General features: G+C 47.1%; 2 protein-coding genes across 4 annotated transcripts in view; one reads left to right on the top strand and one right to left on the bottom strand.

Moving 5' to 3' along the window:
• Nucleotides 1-13,003, bottom strand: part of si:ch1073-145m9.1 — a 110,972-nt gene extending 97,969 nt beyond the window's left edge. Inside the window, exons 1-2 of the mRNA XM_038814186.1 lie at nucleotides 12,857-13,003; nucleotides 4,410-5,201 (exon numbers count right to left, since the gene is read on the bottom strand). The gene's annotated coding sequence lies outside the window, so the exon portion shown is untranslated. The remainder of the gene's footprint in view (nucleotides 1-4,409; nucleotides 5,202-12,856) is intronic.
• Nucleotides 13,004-13,080: 77 nt separating this feature from the next.
• The window catches only part of usp32 (ubiquitin specific peptidase 32), a 234,179-nt gene continuing 227,188 nt past the window's right edge, over nucleotides 13,081-20,071 (top strand). For all 3 annotated transcript variants that reach the window (XM_038814182.1, XM_038814181.1, XM_038814183.1), the window contains exon 1: nucleotides 13,081-13,316. In XM_038814182.1, the coding sequence (XP_038670110.1) occupies nucleotides 13,259-13,316 (58 nt within the window). In that variant the 5' untranslated portion in view covers nucleotides 13,081-13,258. The remainder of the gene's footprint in view (nucleotides 13,317-20,071) is intronic.

Below are 20,071 nucleotides of genomic sequence, written 5' to 3'. Positions count from 1 at the left end.
GATCAGAGTGGGTCTCAGAGGGGGGTGGGGTGTTTCGAGCATGCCTCAGAGTGGGTAGTGGGTGCCAGAGAGGGGGAGGGGCTCACAAGCGAATCTCAGAGCGGGTGCAGCAGTGGGGAGCCAAAGTAGGCCTTGCAGTGTGAGATGGGATGAGTGTGTGTGAGAGAGGTGAGTTTGCCCGAGAAAGAGGTGTGTGTGTCTATGTGAGGGGTGTGTGTGAGAGAGGAGGAGAGTATGTGTGAGAACTCGTAAGTGCGAGAGGAGGTGTGCGAGAAAGAGGGGATGAGTGTGAGAGAGGTGAGGGAGGGGGAACGTGTGAGAGGGGACATGGGTGTGAGGGAGGGCATGTGTGTGAGAGGGGGGGACTTGTGTGTGTGTGAGAGAGAGGGGGGACTTGTGTGCGTCTGAGAGAGGGGGGGACTTGTGTGCCTGTGAGAGAGGGGGGGACTTGTGTGCCTGTGAGAGGGGGGACTTGTGTGCCTGTGAGAGGGGGGGGGGGGACCTGTGCCTGTGAGAGAGGGGGGGGACTTGTGCCTGTGAGAGAGGGGGGGACCTGTGCCTGTGAGAGAGGGGGGGACCTGTGCCTGTGAGAGAGGGGGGGACCTGTGCCTGTGAGAGAGGGGGGGACCTGTGCCTGTGAGAGAGGGGGGGACCTGTGCCTGTGAGAGAGGGGGGGACCTGTGCCTGTGAGAGAGGGGGGGACTTGTGCCTGTGAGAGAGGGGGGGACCTGTGCCTGTGAGAGAGGGGGGGACCTGTGCCTGTGAGAGAGGGGGGGACCTGTGCCTGTGAGAGAGGGGGGGACCTGTGCCTGTGAGAGAGGGGGGGACCTGTGCCTGTGAGAGAGGGGGGGACCTGTGCCTGTGAGAGAGGGGGGGACCTGTGCCTGTGAGAGAGGGGGACCTGTGCCTGTGAGAGGGGGGGACCTGTGCCTGTGAGAGAGGGGGGGACCTGTGCCTGAGAGAGAGGGGGGGGACCTGTGCCTGTGAGAGAGGGGGGGGGACCTGTGCCTGTGAGAGAGGGGGGGGGACCTGTGCCTGTGAGAGAGGGGGGGACCTGTGCCTGTGAGAGAGGGGGGGACCTGTGCCTGTGAGAGAGGGGGGGACCTGTGCCTGTGAGAGAGGGGGGGGACTTGTGCGTGTGAGAGAGGGGGGGGACTTGTGCGTGTGAGAGAGGGGGGGACTTGTGCGTGTGAGAGAGGGGGGGGACTTGTGCGTGTGAGAGAGGGGGGGACTTGTGTGTGTGAGGGGGGACTGGTGTGTGTGAGGGGGGACTGGTGTGTGTGAGGGGGGACTGGTGTGTGTGAGGGGGGACTGGTGTGTGTGAGGGGGGACTGGTGTGTGTGAGGGGGGACTGGTGTGTGTGAGGGGGGACTGGTGTGTGTGAGGGGGGACTGGTGTGTGTGAGGGGGGACTGGTGTGTGTGAGGGGGGACTGGTGTGTGTGAGGGGGGACTGGTGTGTGTGAGGGGGGACTGGTGTGTGTGAGGGGGGACTGGTGTGTGTGTGAGGGGGACTGGTGTGTGTGTGAGGGGGGACTGGTGTGTGTGAGGGGGGACTGGTGTGTGTGAGGGGGGACTGGTGTGTGTGAGGGGGGACTGGTGTGTGTGAGGGGGGACTGGTGTGTGTGAGGGGGGACTGGTGTGTGTGAGGGGGGACTGGTGTGTGTGAGGGGGGACTGGTGTGTGTGAGGGGGGACTGGTGTGTGTGAGGGGGGACTGGTGTGTGTGAGGGGGGACTGGTGTGTGTGAGGGGGGGACTGGTGTGTGTGCGGGGGGACTGGTGTGTGTGAGGGGGGACTGGTGTGTGTGAGGGGGGACTGGTGTGTGTGAGGGGGGACTGGTGTGTGTGAGGGGGGGGCATGTGTGTGTGAGGGGGGGCATGTGTGTGTGAGGGGGGGCTTGTGTGTGTGAGGGGGGGCTTGTGTGTGTGAGGGGGGGACTTGTGTGTGTGAGAGAGGGGGATGGTGTTTGAGAGAGGGGAGCTTGTGTGTGTGAGAGAGGGGAGCTTGTGTGTGTGAGAGAGGGGGGCATGTGTGTGTGTGAGAGGGGGGACTTTGGTGTGTGAGAGAAGGGGACTTGCGTGTGTGAGGGGGACATGTATGTAAGAGAGATGAGTTGTGTGAGGCGGTGTGTGAGAAAGGGGATGAATGTGAGAGAGGGCAATGAATGTGTGAGAAGGGGGTGTGTATGAGAGGAGTGTAAGTGTGAGAGAGGGATGAGAGTGTGGGGTGTATGTGAGTGGGATATGCATGAGAGACAGGGGTGTATGTGTGTGTGGGCATTGTATGTGAGGGCAGTGTGTGAGAGAGGGGTGTGTGAGAAGAGGGACGTGCCTGTGAGAAGACGTGTGTGTGAGAATAGTGGGGTGTGTGAGAGAAGGTGGCGGGTGTAAAAAGAGGGTGGGTGAGAAGAGGGTGATGTGTGTGAGAAAAGGGAGAGGTGAGAGAGGAGTGCGAGTCTGAGAGAGGGGAACATGTGTGTGAGACAGGGGAATGTGTGTGTGAAAGAGGGGGGCATGTGTGAGAGAGGAGACGTGTGTATGTACCTATGCAAGAGATCGAGATGTGTGTGGGTATGCGAGAGACGTGAGTGTGTGTGGGAGAGAAAGGTGTGCATGTGTCCGATATAAGTATCAGTGTTCCAGCATCAAACCTCCCTTGAAAAATGACAAACGGTTAAGACTTAATTTTTTTTTTTTAAATAAGGAACTTTTTAGATTACCCACTCCTAAAGTGGATCCCACTTCCAGTGGTTAATGCTAAGTGGCCATGGGAGGGTGGCTTAGCCGGGGATTAATGTGAGGGAACATGTCGCAGGCAAATGTATTTGTGCTGTGTGCCACTTCCTGAATTCCTAATATATGCTTGGATATAACTAGAAAAGAGTTGTTTAAATTAGATTTTTTGTTTGCACTTATTTTGTGGCAAAAAAAAGAGGCATCAACATTATGGGTCCGATTTAACAGAACGCGTGTAGTGGCATATTTCTCAGCACGGAGAATGACCCTACCATCAAACGGGACTCTCGTTTTTCTGTACTTCACGAGAAATGCTCTGCCAAGGTTGCACTTACCTTCATTTCCTCGATTTACAGGAAAATAAAAGGGTGCCTTTTTTAAATGCCGCCCCAATCTCTCAATCCTCCACTACAGCCTTAGGACACCCCCCCAAACACCACAACGTACGTACTAGGGGGTCCTCAAACCCTCCTCACTCCACCTCATATGGGCAGGGCACATCTGGACCCAATCCCTGGCACTACCAGTGCCACCTGAGCAGCCTAGCACTGCCAGGGTGCCCAAGTGGCATCAGGGGTTCCAGGATGCCACCCTGCCCAGAGCCCGACCACCTCCCAGGCCTCCGAGCCCCCCAGGCGCCATTACACCTGGTCCACGATTGTGTGGACATTCGATCCCAGGCCTTGGGAGACTCCAGCATAGACATATTTAAGTGAGGCTAAATGCTTGTTGACAGTCCTCCGTGAAATCCAAGCATCCTAATAGTATCCTTGCATATTTTAAAAAGTAGTCCATGAAGATATGGTTTTGCAAACAATACTGGAAATGTGAGCACATATTGTGACACTCAAGCACACGCTACATTTTATTGTTAGAGTGACTGAAAATTCATCATAATGGAAGCATGCGTTATGGACTCACCTTTACAGATGCAACAATAGTCTGTTGAACGTACCTTAGAATGTTTACCCCGCTGCAGTGTAAATAAGCATGTAAAGTCATTTGCCACTACCAAGAATGTTCCTTAGAATTGAACTTCAATGAAACCCAGGATTTTCAGATTGATCCATGATTGATAGTACTTTCTTTTCAATGTAAACTTTAACGATGGCGAAAAGGAATTAAGCGGTAGCAAGAAGCCTATCAACCTGCCTCCTGCTTGCTTCAGGCAATTTTGAAGTATTTCCCCGTTACCTGTCTCCTTTAAAAGCGTATAAAATTAGTTTGAGTGAAGAATACTTTTTAAGCAAGTGAAATGGTACAAACCCCAGCATTCTACCTGCATGCACTCAGTATACACTTGTAACTGCTAATGATTAAGCCGCCTGTAAAGCTTACATGTTTTTCATTAATTATTTCATATGATTATGTAGAGTGGTCATGCTGTTAGTAAAATGTTCCAAAAGCTACTTTAAGGCCAATACATAAGGAAACAAAGTCCTCAGCCTTCTGTGATTTATGATACTGCTTTATTTAGCTTATGGCATAGATGGAGAAGGTACCGGTGGGAGGTCAAAATTATAAATGTATCATGTCACTTAGAAAGCAATCTTCCAATGTTAATGAGATATTAGAACTGCAACGTTCACTCAAAGTCTACTTGAATGCAAATGACAATTTGGACGGGGATTGAATGGGTTTTTAAACCACAAAACCATCTCCTGAAATACTCACATCCTGTCTGGTTCCATTCCTGATGAATGCAAATTGAAGAATATTTAAAAAGCGCCACTTTTCTTATTTCACTGCAACTCTTTCTGTTTTTCATCCTTAGATTTCTACCATATTTCTTTGCAAAAGCAAAAATGGACTCAAGCTGCTGTCAGCACCGCTTTTATTCCAGTGCACTGGATACATTTGAGTGGCTAGGGATACATCAGAAGTCTCAGATTCAGCCTTTCACTGCACAGATATGTTTTGTTTTTCTGATGAAGAGTTAAAGGACCCAAAATGTTAACTGCTTTCGCTCCGAATAGACGTTGCTGGACCTGCATAGTTTTTCCAGCATCCACTGTCTGGTTTCAGATTCCAGCATCCACAGTATTTTACTTATTTTTATGCTTCGGTAACATTGAGAGCTCACTTTATGGAGAGCTGTGGCTTCAAATCAATGTCTGATCACAGTTTGGCAAGCTTGCTGCTCTTGTATCTTGTTCTTTCTCTGTTTTTCTTCATTTTTCCAAATTTTGTCTTGGTGAATACTGTTTGATCACAGCTTATCTGTTAAAGTGGGAAACCATACAACAAATATTGATACACACACACACACATAGTAGGGAGAAGAGTTACATCATGGCTGATGTAAAAATGTTCTGCTTGCTTCAGTGTGGCTAGCTGTTTGGTTGCTTGATTTGTAGAAATTAAGCCTCAAGAGTTGTTTTGTCTCTTTCTGAGTTTGTATTCCTACTGCCAGGGGCGAGGAGTACAATTGGTAGACTCATATGAGTATGCATGTGAAACCACTGCCTAGAAAGAGAGAACAAGGGTGTTAAAAAAATATCCAACATTTCTGTTAAAGATTTTTCTCAGCAATGTTTTGAGTATTCTAGATCTGCCTTTTGCAGGATATATTCAAATGGCAGATCTAACACCCTGTACATTGCAGAAATAAATAAACCTTCAGAACTCTTAACAGAGTAAAAGGTGTTGCAACACATGTATTAATACTCAAGTCATTACCCATTGAAATTAATGGATATGTCTTGTGGGGAGAAGATCATTTGCTAAATCTTCCAATTTTTATTTTTAACCTAGATTTTTTTTAAAACTTGGAGCCCAATGCTGTTCAAAACATCCAAAAGGGGGCACTATTTCAGATTTAGCAGTATTACCAAAGAATTCTTCAATCCACTATCATACACAATAGCAAAATTTTTAGCGTGCGTATTTTTCAATCCTCATTTGAAAGCTTCTTGTAATGTGTATAATATTGAAATCTAAAATAAAGTAATAAATGTTGATGCATTTAACTTAAAATTTACACATTACTAACAAAAAGTGCATCATCCTTAAATATTTAATTTGAAACACATCATATTTACATTAATGTTTAACAATGTTTTGTAAATAAACGGGCAGTCTATGCTGGAATGTTCCCAACAGGTCAAGTACTGACTGAGAAATAAACATATTTAGAGTAAGCAAACAAAATTATTCCACATCCTGGTGGTATTGGAGACCCAAACTAAACTGCTACTAAAGGGAGATGATAGTTATTTTCAATCTTCCATTCGGCATTGTCTCTTAACTTTGAATGTTCAAGTCTTTCAATTTTCTTCCAAACTGTGCAATTGCCAAGCTAATACATTTTGTAGTTCTTAAGGAAGCACAGATGTTTATTTTCAAAATAAGAAAAGTGCCTTTAGACCTATTATAAATTTTAAGAGTGGAATTTGGGCGGGCAGGCAAGGCATGTACCAAACTCTGGTGCCCCTTCAATAGTGGCAGAGTAAGACTTGAGCAATATAATTTTCAGGTTGACGTTCATGATTTCCCTAAACAGCCCTTCTGAAAGGGGCAGGAACTGGCAGATGGTCAGCAAAACAGCGAAAGTGCAGGTAATAAGTCTTGCACTACATTCCCATTTTCTTCACCCTATGGCTTCCCCAGTCAGGCCAGAGTTATAATTACTTTCAGGAATTAACCACGTCATCAAATCCCAACCTGCTTATTTAGGGAAGGACCCTACCAGCTTCAAATACTGACTGCTCAGAACAGTTGAGTAATATTGAAGACGGCACCCTGGGCCTCTGGGGATTGGGGTGAGGTTGCAGGAGAATGGAGCTGCGCCATAGATGGCGGGGTCAGGCCGGACTGGGAGCGCGGGTTTTCTTTTCCCGCGGAAAGAGAGGGGCAGGGCCAGACGCAGGGGTGGGGGGGGGGGGGGGGGGGGGGGTGGGTGGAGTATTGGATTGGAGTCACATTGGTTTGCAGGAGGTGTGAAGGGCGGGGGGGCACTTGGGCTTAGGGGTGAATTCTGCGGGGATCGGTGGCAGAGGCGGGAGCGGCCGGGGTCAGCTGACTTACGGGAGTGCAATGGGGGGAGCAGGGGGATTAAGCAATTGCTTCGCGGGGGGGGGGGGGGGGGGGGGGGGGTAACTGGGTTGCTGCTGTACTGACCGAAGATAATAGGGAGAGTCAGGGCATGGAGCCTCAGCCTGGGGGGCTGGAAGGAGCGGGAGGTGTGTGCACATGGCTGGCTCAAAAGACATGGCTAATCGGTGTGGGGGGGGGGGGGGGGGGGGGGGTAGTCCCCCAATCCGGCTGATCACGTGGAATGTGAGAGGCCTAAATGGGCCGGTCAAGAGGGCCCGGGTATTTGCACACTTAAAGGGACTGAAGACAGACGTAGCCATGTTACAGGAGATGGACCTGAAAGTTGCGGATCAGACTAGGCTGAGGAAGGGATGGGTAGGGCAGGTCTTTCACTCCGGGTTGGACGCGAAGAACAGGGAGGTAGCAATTTTGGTGAGCAAGCAGGTGACTTTCGAGGCGGTGGGCATCGTGGCGGATAAAGGGGGCCGGTATGTGATGGTGAGTGGTAGGCTGCAGGGGGGCAGGGTGGTGCTGGTGTATGTATATGCCCAAATCGGGACGATACAGGGTTCATGAAGCGGATGCCAAGACGGATCCCGGATTTGGAGGTGGGGAACCTAATTATGGGGGTGGGGGGGCTTTCAACATGGTACTGGACCCGGCAATAGATCGGTTTAGGTCTAGGTCGGGTAAGAGGCCAGCTGCGGCCAAGGTCCTGAGGGAGTTTATGGATCAGATGGGGGAGTGGATCCGTGGAGGTTTGCTAGGCCAAGGGCGAGGAAGTTAATAGAACATAGAACAGTACAGCACAGAACAGGCCCTTCGGCCCTCGATGTTGTGCCGAGCAATGATCACCCTACTCAAACCCACGTATCCACCCTATACCCGTAACCCAACAACACCCCCCATTAACCTTACTTTTTAGGACACTACGGGCAATTTAGCATGGCCAATCCACCTAACCCGCACATCTTTGGACCGTGGGAGGAAACCGGAGCACCCGGAGGAAACCCACGCACACACGGGGAGGACGTGCAGACTCCGCACAGACAGCGACCCAGCCGGGAATCGAACCTGGGACCCTGGAGCTGTGAAGCATTTATGCTAACCACCATGCTACCGTGCTGCCCTTCTCCTTCTTTTCCCATGTGCACAAGGCCTATTCACGGATAGACTTTTTCGTGGTGAGCAGGGCACTGATCCTGAGAGTAGAGGGGGCGGAGTACTCAGCCATCGCGATTTCAGGTCATGCCCCGCACTGGGTGGAACTGGAGTTGGGAGAAGAGAAGGGCCAGCGCCCTTTGTGACGCTTGGATGTGAGATTGTTGGCGAATGAGGAAGTCTGTGGGCGGATCCAGGGGTGTATACAGTGGTATATGGAGGCCAATGACAATGGGGAAGTCTCGGTGAGTGTGGTCTGGGAGGCGCTGAAGGCGGTGGTTAGAGGGAAGCTGATCTCCATCAGGGCTCACAGAGAGAAGAGGGAGAGGGATAGATTGGTAGGAGAGATACTTAGGGTGGATAGGAGATATGCGGAATCCCCCGAGGAGCGGCTATTGAAGGAGCGCCGGAGGCTCCAAATGGAGTTTGACTTGTTGACGACGGGGAAAGCTGAGGCCCAGTGGGGGGGGGGGGGGCGATTGGGATGGCGGAGCTGGTTCAGGGGTTGGGGAGTATGCAGGTGGGCAAGACCCCGGGACCTGATGGGTTACCGATTGAATTTTATAGGAAGTTTTCGGAACTGTTGGCTCCGTTGCTGTTGAGAACTTTTAACGGGACGAGAGAAAAAGGAAGTCTTCCCTCAACGATGTCGCGAGCTCTGATCCCGCTTATTCTCAAGCGGGACATAGACCCGCTGCATTGTGGCTCATACAGGCCGAATTCACTCCTTAATGTGGATGCCCAAGTTGTTGGCGAAGGTCCTGGCCACTAGGATTGAGGATTATGTCCCGGGAGTGATACATAAGGATCAATCGGGATTTGTGAAGGGTAGGCAGTTGACAGTGCCGGAACCCACAATCAGATTAGGGCTTCTTTGTTTTGTGTAATCTACTACATTTACATAAAAAACAAAACCAAAGAAGACAAAAACAGAAAATACTGGACCACCTTAGCAAATCTGACAGCATCTAAGGAGAGAGAATGGACTAAAGTTTTGAGTCTGGATGACTCTGTCAAACCCGAAACAGGATCAGATTTATATATCAGATCTATGGGGGGGAGCAGTGGGGTTGGCTAGAGGTCCTGCAACAGGTGGATATTGACAAAGGTGTTGTGGACAGAAATATAAAGGGAATGGAAATAGTGCTGATCAAGGCTACGGAGGATGCTGATGGCGGCACATTAAGAGATCAGAATGTGTTAATGGCAGAACAAAGGTGAGCAGTGTGTCAGAGGACAACTAGGAACCAGATACAAATGGTCCAAGTGGGGGGGACAATGATGAGAGAAAAACAGATAATAATAATACTCTTTATTGTCACAAGTAGGCTTACATTAACATTGGAATGAAGTTACTGCAAAAGCCCCTAATCGCCATATTCCGGCACCTGTTCGGGTACACAGAGGGAGAATTCAGAATGCCCAAATTATTTAACAGCACATCTTTTGGGACTTGTGGGAGGAAACTGGGTTCTCAGAGGAAACCCACAAAGACATGGGGAGAACGTGCAGACTCCGTTCAGATAGTGAACCGGTCTGGGAATCGAACCTGGGACCCTGGCAGTGTGAAGCAACAGTGCGAACCACTGTGCAATTGTGCCTGAATGAAGAAATGAAAATGAATTGACCGAAATAAAAATCGGGTGAAGGTGGAGGAAAGAGTTCACAGACTGAAGTTGTTGAACTCAATATTAAATCTGGAGGGCTGTAACTCGCCTAATTGGAAGATGAGGTACTGTTCCTTTCGTTCGCGCTGGGCTTCACTGGAACACTGCAGCAGGTGAAGTACAGCCATGTGGATATGAGAGCAGGACAGCGAGTTGAAATGGCAAGCAACAGGGAGGTCTGGTTCCTGCTTGCCGACGGACCGAAGGTGTTCTGCAAAGCGGTCACCCAGTCTGCGTTTAGTCTTCAACGTACAGTACACCACATTGGACAAATGAAGAGTTGTATCTCAATGCTGAAGAAAGGGATTTCAGCCAAGAGACATTTGATTGCCAGTGTTTTCTTAGATCCTGAATATTGTTATTTATTAACTTGACCAAGGAACAATATAATATTGAAATGCAAAAGGACGATTCAGAAAAAGTAGAAACTTCAAAAGTAACAAAACATGCTAACTTTTGGCAATATACAAAATAAAATTTGAACATGGTAAGAATGCAGAATGGGCTATAATTATGTCTTCAGCTACTATGTATTGGTTTCCCATTTGTGCAGTTTATCAGCATTTCATGCTGACAGTCAACATTGTAGGAGTCCCATGAATGTCAACATTTGAAGGCACAAATCTACTTCATGTTTCATCTTCCTAAATCTAATGGCCAATGCACTATATATTTTCAACTCCTGACAGCAATGATCTAGGGCTAATGGACTAGATCGCCTCATCTATATCGAAAGGTGAGAACGCTCACAAGAATGGAAGTTACCAACCTCCAGTACACAGAGATGGCCTTGGCACTGGCAAGGAGCAACACTTCTTAAGCATTAGATAATGGATCTGGTTTGAAGTAAATGGGGGAGGAAATGGGTGCCATGGAAGGAAACATAGAGGGGAAGGGGCAGAATGCAAAGCAAAGGTCAGGAAAATGGTAGAATGCAAGAATCGAAAAGGAGGAAACATATGGCAGGGGATAGAGCTGAATACTCAAGGGAAAGGCAGAATGAATGGCAAAAGAAGGACACACTGCTGACAAAGAGTAAAATGGTTGGGATGGTCTGGATTCAGAGGAAAAGGATGAAGAGGTGAATGGTGGTAAATGAGAAACGGGAGGGCAGAGGAAAGGAATAAAATTTAAAGGAGTGGGGAAAGGGATATCAATTCAAAACAGGGGGAAGTAAATTTCTGACAACAGAGGGAAGGAGAAAAATGGAAAAAGTGAAAGAGGAAAATCTGGCATTCATGCTTTCTCCCTCAATATAAACTTCCTCAATCTATATTCATAGGTTTTCCCATTTTAGGATGGAATAGGGGCAAGAGTTTTTGATAAGCTGAAGTTCAGAGCATGGAGGAGGAGAGGCCGAGCAAGAGCTCATTGGAACATGAAGTCTGGATTTGAGAACACACTGGATGAGAGCTTTAGCAGCAGACAGGCTGAGAAAGAGGTGCAGCCCGGCGATGTTACTGAGCATATCTAATGAATTACTTTGGAAGTATTGTCATTGTTTCATAAACAAATATGGCAGCCGATTTGAGCAGTACAAACAGCAAAAAGATAAATAACCAGTTAATCTATTTTGGTGGTGTTATTTAGAGGCTAAATATTATCCAGGACACAAGGAGAAATGTACTGTTCTGCTTTGAATACTGCCATGGGAACGGTGGAGTATGTAAATCGTTGGGGCTTAAACATATGATCTGTCATCGAGTTATGCTGGACAAATGTTACAAAGAAATGTTGCATATGCATACCCCTACTGCTTGTTACACAACCCATGGAACTAATTGTTTTAACATGTCAGGGCCATTCTTCAGTAATCAAGTTTGTGGGGTTGTGTCCATTTTTATTTTTTTAAGATTGGCATGTAAATTTGCTACATATGAAATTTCATTGATAACCTCAGTAACTAAGGTCACCATATCATTAAAAAAATAGAAATCCAATACCAGACTGTACTTTTAAGACACGGTAGTACAGTGGTTAGCACTATTGCTTCACAGCGCCAGGGTCACCGGTTTACTTCCCAGCTTGGGCCACTGTCTGTGAGGAGTCTGCACACTCTCCCAGTGTCTGTGTGGGTTTCTTCCCGGAGCTCCGGTTTCCTCTCCACAAGTCCTGAAAGACGTGCTTGTTAGGTAGATAGATAGAACAGTACAGCACAGAACAGGCCCTTCGGCCCTCGATGGTGTGCCGAGCAATGATCACCCTACTCAAACCCACGTATCCACCCTATACCCGTAACCCAACAACCCCCCTCTTAACCTTACTTTTTAGGACACTACGGGCAATTTAGCATGGCCAATCCACCTAACCCGCACATCTTTGGACTGTGGGAGGAAACCGGAGCATCCGGAGGAAACCCACGCACACACGGGGAGGACGTGCAGACTCCGCACAGACAGTGACCCAGCCGGGAATCGAACCTGGGACCCTGGAGCTCTGAAGCATTTATGCTAACCACCATGCTACCGTGCTGCCCCTCAAAGGTGAATTGGACATTTTGAATTCTCCCTCAGTGTACCCGAACAGGCACTGGAGCCTGACGACTGGAGGCATTTCACACTAACTTCACTGCAGTGTTGATGTAAGCCTACTTGTGACAATAATAAAGATTATTATTTTAGCCTCTCTAAAAGAGATTTTCTTCACTCAAAACCCAGAGATGTTGCAATCCTACACGATACAATGAAATTTGTCCCCTCTATTAACTTTTATCTACCGAAAATACATTATATATATTTCACACTGTATTTCATGTTGATAGCTAAATTATTGGTTATATCTCTGTCATAAGTTAGTCACTCAATTACTTAATACAAGGCTGCTCATTACAGCAACTCCTCGAGATATCTTCTTCTTCAGTATAGTATAGAAATTTTAAGCTGCATATAATGCCTGCTCAACTCGTGAAAAGATTTGTAATACCATAGAGACACAGCACAGGTAGGTACACATGATGCACTCATATTGGCACTTTGAAAGAGCTATCCAACATCCCAACCCTGCTCTGTCCCTACAGCCCTGCCTCTTCAACACTTTAACCAATTCCCTTTTGGAAAGTTGCCACTGAATCTGCTTCTGCCACTCTTGTCAGGCATCACGTACAACGGTTCAGTTGAACTGGTGCGAAACAGAAAGTACCCCAAGCCCAGCCGGCCAACGAAGATAAAACTTCAAGAGGCAAAAACGACCGAAGTTGCCCTTCTGGCAGCGACCAGCGCGACTCGGGAGAGAAAGAAGACCTCTCGGGGAAACACTCACAACTTGGCGGCACGTCGCTCGGTAGCCCGGGTAGTGGGAGGGGTGAAGGGACGCGAACGTCGAGATGCGCCTCTAAAAAAAGGGGCAGGGGGCACGGAGGCCGAAGTGCGCGTGCGCCTCCGGGGGGACGGGACACGAAGGCCAAGGTGTGTGTGCGTGCGCCTCCAGGGGGAGGGGCACGAAGGCCAAGGCGCGCGTGCCGGGGCTCGGCGGCGCTGCCGTTGTTGTCGGCACCACGTGACGCCGCGCGCTGGTCATGTGACTTCAGTATGGAGGTTGTGGACAAACCTGAGGCCGGCCTTCGACTGAGCGAGAAAAGTAGAGACTGAAGGAGGAAAATAAAGTGAAAGAGGCGGCGGCGAACACCAACACCCACCACAATAACACTGAAATGAGGGGAATATGGGCGCTAAGGAGTCAAGGATAGGCTTTTTGTCCTATGATGAAGCGGTGAAACGAGGTGAGATCTGAGGAGGTTTTGGTCCGTTTGTTTTCTTAAAAATATATATGTAATATTTTGAAGCCGGTGGTTAAACCCCGGTCCCCCCCCCCCAGCAGTGGAAATCATTCGAGGTGGCATTTCCGCTACCATTGCAGAGATGTTTGTGGGGCGCCCGTGAAGACAGGGAAACTCCGTCCCTTCGGGGCGGGGGTGGACTCTTCGTACACGACACTGATTTGCTGTTATTTTTTGAAATCCAGGTTTAAAAATGCTTGAATCCACCACAAAGGAGGAATTGGGGAACGTGCGCGCTCGCCTCCGTTTGTCCCCCGTGTGTTTTTTAAAGCAAGCCCTCTTGTTTTTTAAGCGTACATGTAGAAGACCTAAGGCGTGTTGAAGGGCGGGTCTGGTCTGTGTTGATCAGGAGTTTAGATCCCTGGCTTGTTTGAAACGGCAGGTCGCTGAAATGGGGAGAAATCTATTTTTCAATGACTGTGATCGATTGCCCGAATTTACTGAACCCCTGATGGGGTTTCGGGCGTTTTCATGACATCGAGCGGTTTCTCACCGCTTGCCTGCCAAGGGGGTAATTTCCAGTACAACGTTGCATCTGTACGAGTGTGGTGGCTCATTTGTGAATTTTGAAACATAATAGCAGCAGATTTATTACCGAAGTTTTTTTTTAAAGCCCCTTTAATATTTTATGAAAAAAACACGCTCCTAACCGACCAGTCTCTCAAACCTAAGGGACTGACAATCGTTGAATCAACCAGGATGTTACCTTTTTAATGTCGTGTTTACGACGAAATTTGAGTACCTTATAGCGGTCACCACAGCCCAGAGTGACGCAGACTTGTGGACACCAGCTAGTTCTGCAGTAAACTGTCACTTCTCGATGAATTCTGTTCTAATGTGTTTAGCTGTTCCCGCAACGTATCTGTTGCCCAGCCCGTTCATGTGGGGTGGGTGGGGGTGGCGCGAGGGTGCTGCTCTAATCGAAGGTGGGGGTATTGTGTTAATTTTGCCCCATCAAACTGAACGAATGTTCATGGTTAAAATTTTAAAGAGCAAACGGTTAATCATCTGGTCGTTTAGCAACTGTTTAGTAACGGTTAGCAACTGGTCGTTTTCTGGCCTCTCTCAAACACAGCGTGTGCCGAAGGAACTTCCCATGTTTTGGAATAAAATATAGTTTCTTTAGGATGGGATGCTGGTTCAGCTCAGGAGTTAACTTAATTAAAAAATTTTTTAAATCTTGTCTTCTCTGGTATTGCAAAACTACATAATAAAACTCTGACCCTGATGGTTATAAATCGACAACTAGAAGCTTCGAACTCCTCTTGTTTTGGGTTGTGTTTTCAAAGGATACATTTGTATGAAAGCTGCAACATACTTGAGATTTAGATAATATTCGGAATGGCTTGCTTTGAAACTTAAATGTGTTGCAGCTTTTTAATGCCTAGTTATCACTTCTCTATTGGTATATTTTCCCTTCGATCATTTCATATGTTTTACTAGCGATTTGTTTACTAACACTTTTAAATTGACTTCATTTGGTTGGCCAACAGTGAAGCCATAATGCTAATGAAGCTATTTTTTGACTGTTTCTGAACTGATTCTGTTCCCTTGGAGGGAAATGGAGACATTATTCTCAAATTTTGTTCTGCAGAAGTAAGTAAACAGGCAAAAATGCTGGTCTTGCCTGTGTTGTGTGAAACTGTGTTTGAATGAGAAGATAAATTGTTGAAAAGCTCATGCCAAATGTATCTATTTTTAAGTGATTCGTGATAAATTTTGTTAATTTGTATTGAGCCCGTTGCTCTTTATTGGTTCTCCTACACAGGACTTGTCCAGCACTTTTGTTTCAGGTATAAATGTCTCAAACTGCTGTAGTAATTGTCAAATTCCAGCATAGAAGGTTCTCCACCATCATTTTAGATTATAAGTTAGAAGCCCACTCTTCACAAACATTGTTTCAAATGTCTTGTATAGGTTTGAGTTGTTTTGAAGTACAATGACTTTGCTTAATATCACATCACATCATATGATTGCACCATGAATACTCATGGGCAGTTTTAAAGAGAATTGCAGTATTAACCTCGGCTGTATGCTCATACTCGGGAGTGGTATCTGATTCCACAACATTCTGACAGGTTTGATAAGGCCATGCTAATATAGTGTAGCTGAAGGAATAATGAAGAAAGAAAAAAACTTGCATTCAAATAACCCGTTTTCACAATCTGAGCACACCCCAATTCATTTATACAGCCAAATAGATACTTTTGATGTTTAGTTACTAATGTAATGTAGGCATTCTATGCTCTGTTTGAGCAGACAACCAGCAATCCGCTGTTGGGTGCCCCAGCAGCCCATAACTCACCCATACCCACCATCACAGCTTCCGAAGTCAGATCGGCCTTCCTGAAAGTGAATCCTCGGAAGGCGACGGGCCCGGATGGGATCCCTGGTCATGCACTCAGAGCCTGCACGGACCAGCTGGCAGAGGTGTTCGTGGACATCTTTAACCTGTCCCTACTCCGAGGTCCCCACCTGCTTCAAGAAGACCACCATCATACCGGTGCCAAAGAAGAACCAGGCAACGTGCCTCAATGACACCAGTAACCGGTGGCCCTGACTTCAGTCGTAATGAAGTGTTTCAAGAGGTTGATCATGAAGCGCATCGCCTCCATAGTCCCAGAACATCTTGATCCACTGCAATTTGCATACCATCGCAACCGGTCCACAGCAGACACTATTTTCCTGGCCCTACCCTCATCCCTAGAGCGTCTCAACAACAAGGACTCCTACATCAGACTCCTATTTATTGACTACAGATCCACCTTCAACACCATAATCCCAGCCAAGCTCATTTAAAGCTCCAAAACCTAGGACTTGGCTCCCACTCTGCTTTATTTTCTGACCAATGGACCACAATCAGTAAGAATGAACAACAACACCTCCTCAATACCGGGGCCCCGCAAGGCTGCGTACTTGGCCCCCTACCCTACTCCCTGTACACACACGAGTGCGTGGCAAAATTTGGTTCCAACTCCATCTGTAAGTTTGCTGATGATAACGACCATAGTGGGCCGGATCTCGAATAACGATGAGTCAGAATGCAGGAGGGAGATTGAGAACCTAGTGGAGTGTTGCAGCGACAACAATCTCTCCCTCAATGCCAGCAAAACTAAAGAGCTAGTCATTGACTTCAGGAAACAAAGTACTGTACACACCCCTGTCAGCATCAACGGGGCCGAGGTAGAGATGGTTAGCAGTTTCAAATTCCTAGGGGTGCACATCTACAAAAATCTGTCCTGGTCCAATAATGTCAACGCTACCACCAAGAAAGCACAACAGCGCCTATAGTTCCTCAGGAAACTAAGGAAATTTGGCATGTCCACATTAACCCTTACCAACTTTTACAAATGCACCATAGTAAGCATCCTATCTGGCTGCATCGCAGCCTGGTATGGCAACTGCTCGGCCCAGGACCGCAAGGAAACTTCAGAGTCGTGAACACTGCCCAGTGCATCACTCAAACCTGCCTCCCACCCATTGACTCCATCTACACCTCCCGCTGTCTGGGGCAAATGGGCAGCATAATCAAAGACCCTTCCCACCTGGCTTACTCACTCTTCCAAATTCTTCCATTGGGCAGGAGATACAGAAGTCTGAGAACACGCACAAAAAGACTCAAAAACAGCTTCTTCCCCGCTGTTAGCAGACTCCTAAATGACCCTCTTATGGACTGACCTCATTAACACTACACCCTATATGCTTCATCCGATGCCGGTGCTTATGTAGTTGCATTGTATACCTTGTGTTGCCCTATTATGCATTTTCTTTTCTTCCCTTTTCTTCCCATGTACTTAATGATCTGCTGAGCTGCTCGCAGAAAAATATTTTTCATTTTACCTCCGTCCACGTGACAATAAACCAATCCAACCCAAACCCAATTTATGCATGTCAAGATCCCATGATTAGCAATGAGACAAATAACTAATACAAAATACCGTGGGGGCAGCACGGTAGCATAGTGGTTAGCACTGTGGCTTCACAGCATCAGGGTCCCAGGTTCGATTCCCTGGACATTGCACTTGGGGAGAATGGGATCAAAGGCTATGGGGAGAAAGCAGGATTAGGCTATTGAGTTGGCTGATCCACCATAATCGTGATGAATGGCGGAGCAGGCTCGAAGGGCCAAAAGGCCTCCTCCTATCTTCTATGTATCTATTTATCACACTGACTACCTGGCAAGTTCAACCATCTTTTGTATAAGTAACATCAACTGCATAGTGAACAGGGTGAGTGTGGAATAAATGTAACCGTTTCTGTCCTACTTCATGGGATATTCATGCAACTGGCAGCTCATCCTTTCATTCATGTATCTGTTCTGCACCTGACAATGAAGAGAACCGTTACAGTGCAGAAGGTAGCCATTCGGTCCATCAAGTCCGCACTGTAGAACGGTAGCATAGTGGTTAGCACTGTGGCTTCACAGCGCCAGGGACTGGGTTCGATACCCTGCTGGGTCACTGTTTGTGCAGAGTCTGCACGTTCTCCCTGTGTCTGACGTTCTCCCTGTGTCTGCTCCAGTTTCTTCCCACAGTCCAAAGACATGCAGGTTAAGTGAATTGGCCATGCCAAATTGCCCTTGGTGTCTAAAACAGTTATTGGGTTTGGGGGATAGGGTAGAAGTGAGGGCTTAAGTGGGTTGGTGCAGACTCGATGGGCCAAATGCCCTCCTTCTGCATTGTATGTTCTATGTCTATCATGTTTCAGTGAGGGATTAAAGGTTAGTGAGGACACTGGGAGGCCTCTTTTGCTCTTATTTAAACATTGCCAATTCAAACTTGTACATCACCTGGAAGGTTAGATGAGTCTTTGATGTATTATGACAATAAATATTATTATTATCATCTCCTCTGAACATTGGCATTTCTGGCAGTGCAGAATTCCCTCTACTGCACTGGAATGCAGTAATTAAATTATAAGAAAAAATTTGATGCATCATTCCCTGCCTCTCCACCTTTCTCCTTATCTCACATGAATATACTGACTTATTATGGATTGTGACATCTTAAATACTGACGCTTCATGCCTGAATGTAAGAACTGAGTGTTGTCATCCCCATTGAGATTTATTGTGACATTGACTAATGTCTGCACTTGCACATTTTTGCAACAGGGCTGATCCTGATATCGACCAGGGGCACATTTATTCACATCTACCCTCCACCTTCACCCTGATTTCTCGTGCTTGTGCTGAAATTATTGTAGCATTCCTACTGCTGCCTGGCTATTGATTAATTTCTAGATGTTGAGCCTCTTACTGTCTATGTGGCTGAGTAGAGTAGAGTTTAAGGGAGCTATAGCAACTTACACAGGTGAGCTTACTGCATTCTTTGGAATGGCTTATCCTGAATTGGTGCTCACGTGTGACTTCAATTTGTCACATTTTGATAGTAGCCACACCCCAGTAAACGGCTTTGGGTAGGCCAAAGCACCTGAGAGGAGCTGTCAGGCACCCTACCCTCTGATTTAGGGATTTGTCTGTCCTGGCATGCGGCGACTGAGCAGATGAGACTAATCTAGAGTTCACCAGAATTCAAAAAGACACAGAAGACGCCCTGGTCACTGTCAGAAGATCTCCAAAGCCTGGCTGTGAAGACACAGACTAGGGTACTTTTTGTAAAGACTGCTTTATGCAGACCTTACTTTTCAACTCTAACAACCTCACATCCAATGCTGACTGACTCTTTATCTGAGGATAAATAACTAATGAACATGTGGCACAATGGTTAGCACTGCCTCACAGCACCAGAGACCCGGGTTCAATTCTGGCCTTGAGTGACTGTGTGAAGTTGGTACGTTCTCCCTGAGTCTATGTGGGTTCCTTTCGGGTGCTCTTATTTCCTCCCACAGTCCAAAGATATGCAGGTTAGATGGATCAACCATGCTAAATTGTCCAATGGTTAGGTGGGATTATGGGGTACAAGGATAGGGCAGGGGGAGTGAGCCTATGTAGAGTGCTCTTTCAGTCAGTGCAGACTCGATGGGCTGAATGGTCTCCTTCTCAGGGATTCTGTGATACCCAAAATCTATTAACCTTTTATGTTAAACTATTGGGTATTTGAGATTCATCAATACAACCTATTGTACCCAAGCTGTTTCCCATCTTTTCTTTAAATTGACATGCAAACAACTATTCATAAAAAATACAAAATGTTATTTTATTAATTAATCAATTTTTAACGTGCTCCATATTCTCCTCTGTCTTGAAAACAACTTCCTTTTAAGGTTACAATGAAAATTTTTCTCATAATCCACTATAACACAAGGTGTCCCTTTTTGAGGATATCCATTAATTTCTTTGGACAAGGAGTTCTTTTTGTGAAACAGTCTGAAAACTGTTGACTTATAACACATGGGGCTGGTTTAGCACAGGGCTAAATAGCTGGCTTTAAAGCGGACGAAGACAGGCCAGCAGCAAGGTTCAATTCCCGTACCAGCCTCCCCGAACAGGCGCCGGAATGTGGCGACTAGGGGCTTTTCACAGTAACTTCATTTAAAGCCTACTTGTGACAAGCGATTTTCATTTCATATCGGCCCATTTATTGTTGAAATTTCCTTCCTTTCCAGCTCGTGAGATCAATCCTCACCTCTTTTCCATGACATTTTGTCAAATGGACCTTGTCCCTGAGCAAATAGTTATCTATATAGCATTCTAGGCACATTTTTCTCATGCAGGATGCACTCTTTAAATAAATTGCC

The sequence above is a fragment of the Scyliorhinus canicula genome, chromosome 12 (genome assembly GCF_902713615.1).
Source record: "Scyliorhinus canicula chromosome 12, sScyCan1.1, whole genome shotgun sequence".
In the NCBI taxonomy this organism is placed as follows: domain Eukaryota; kingdom Metazoa; phylum Chordata; class Chondrichthyes; order Carcharhiniformes; family Scyliorhinidae; genus Scyliorhinus; species Scyliorhinus canicula.
This window is presented reverse-complemented; position numbering and strand designations above follow the sequence as displayed.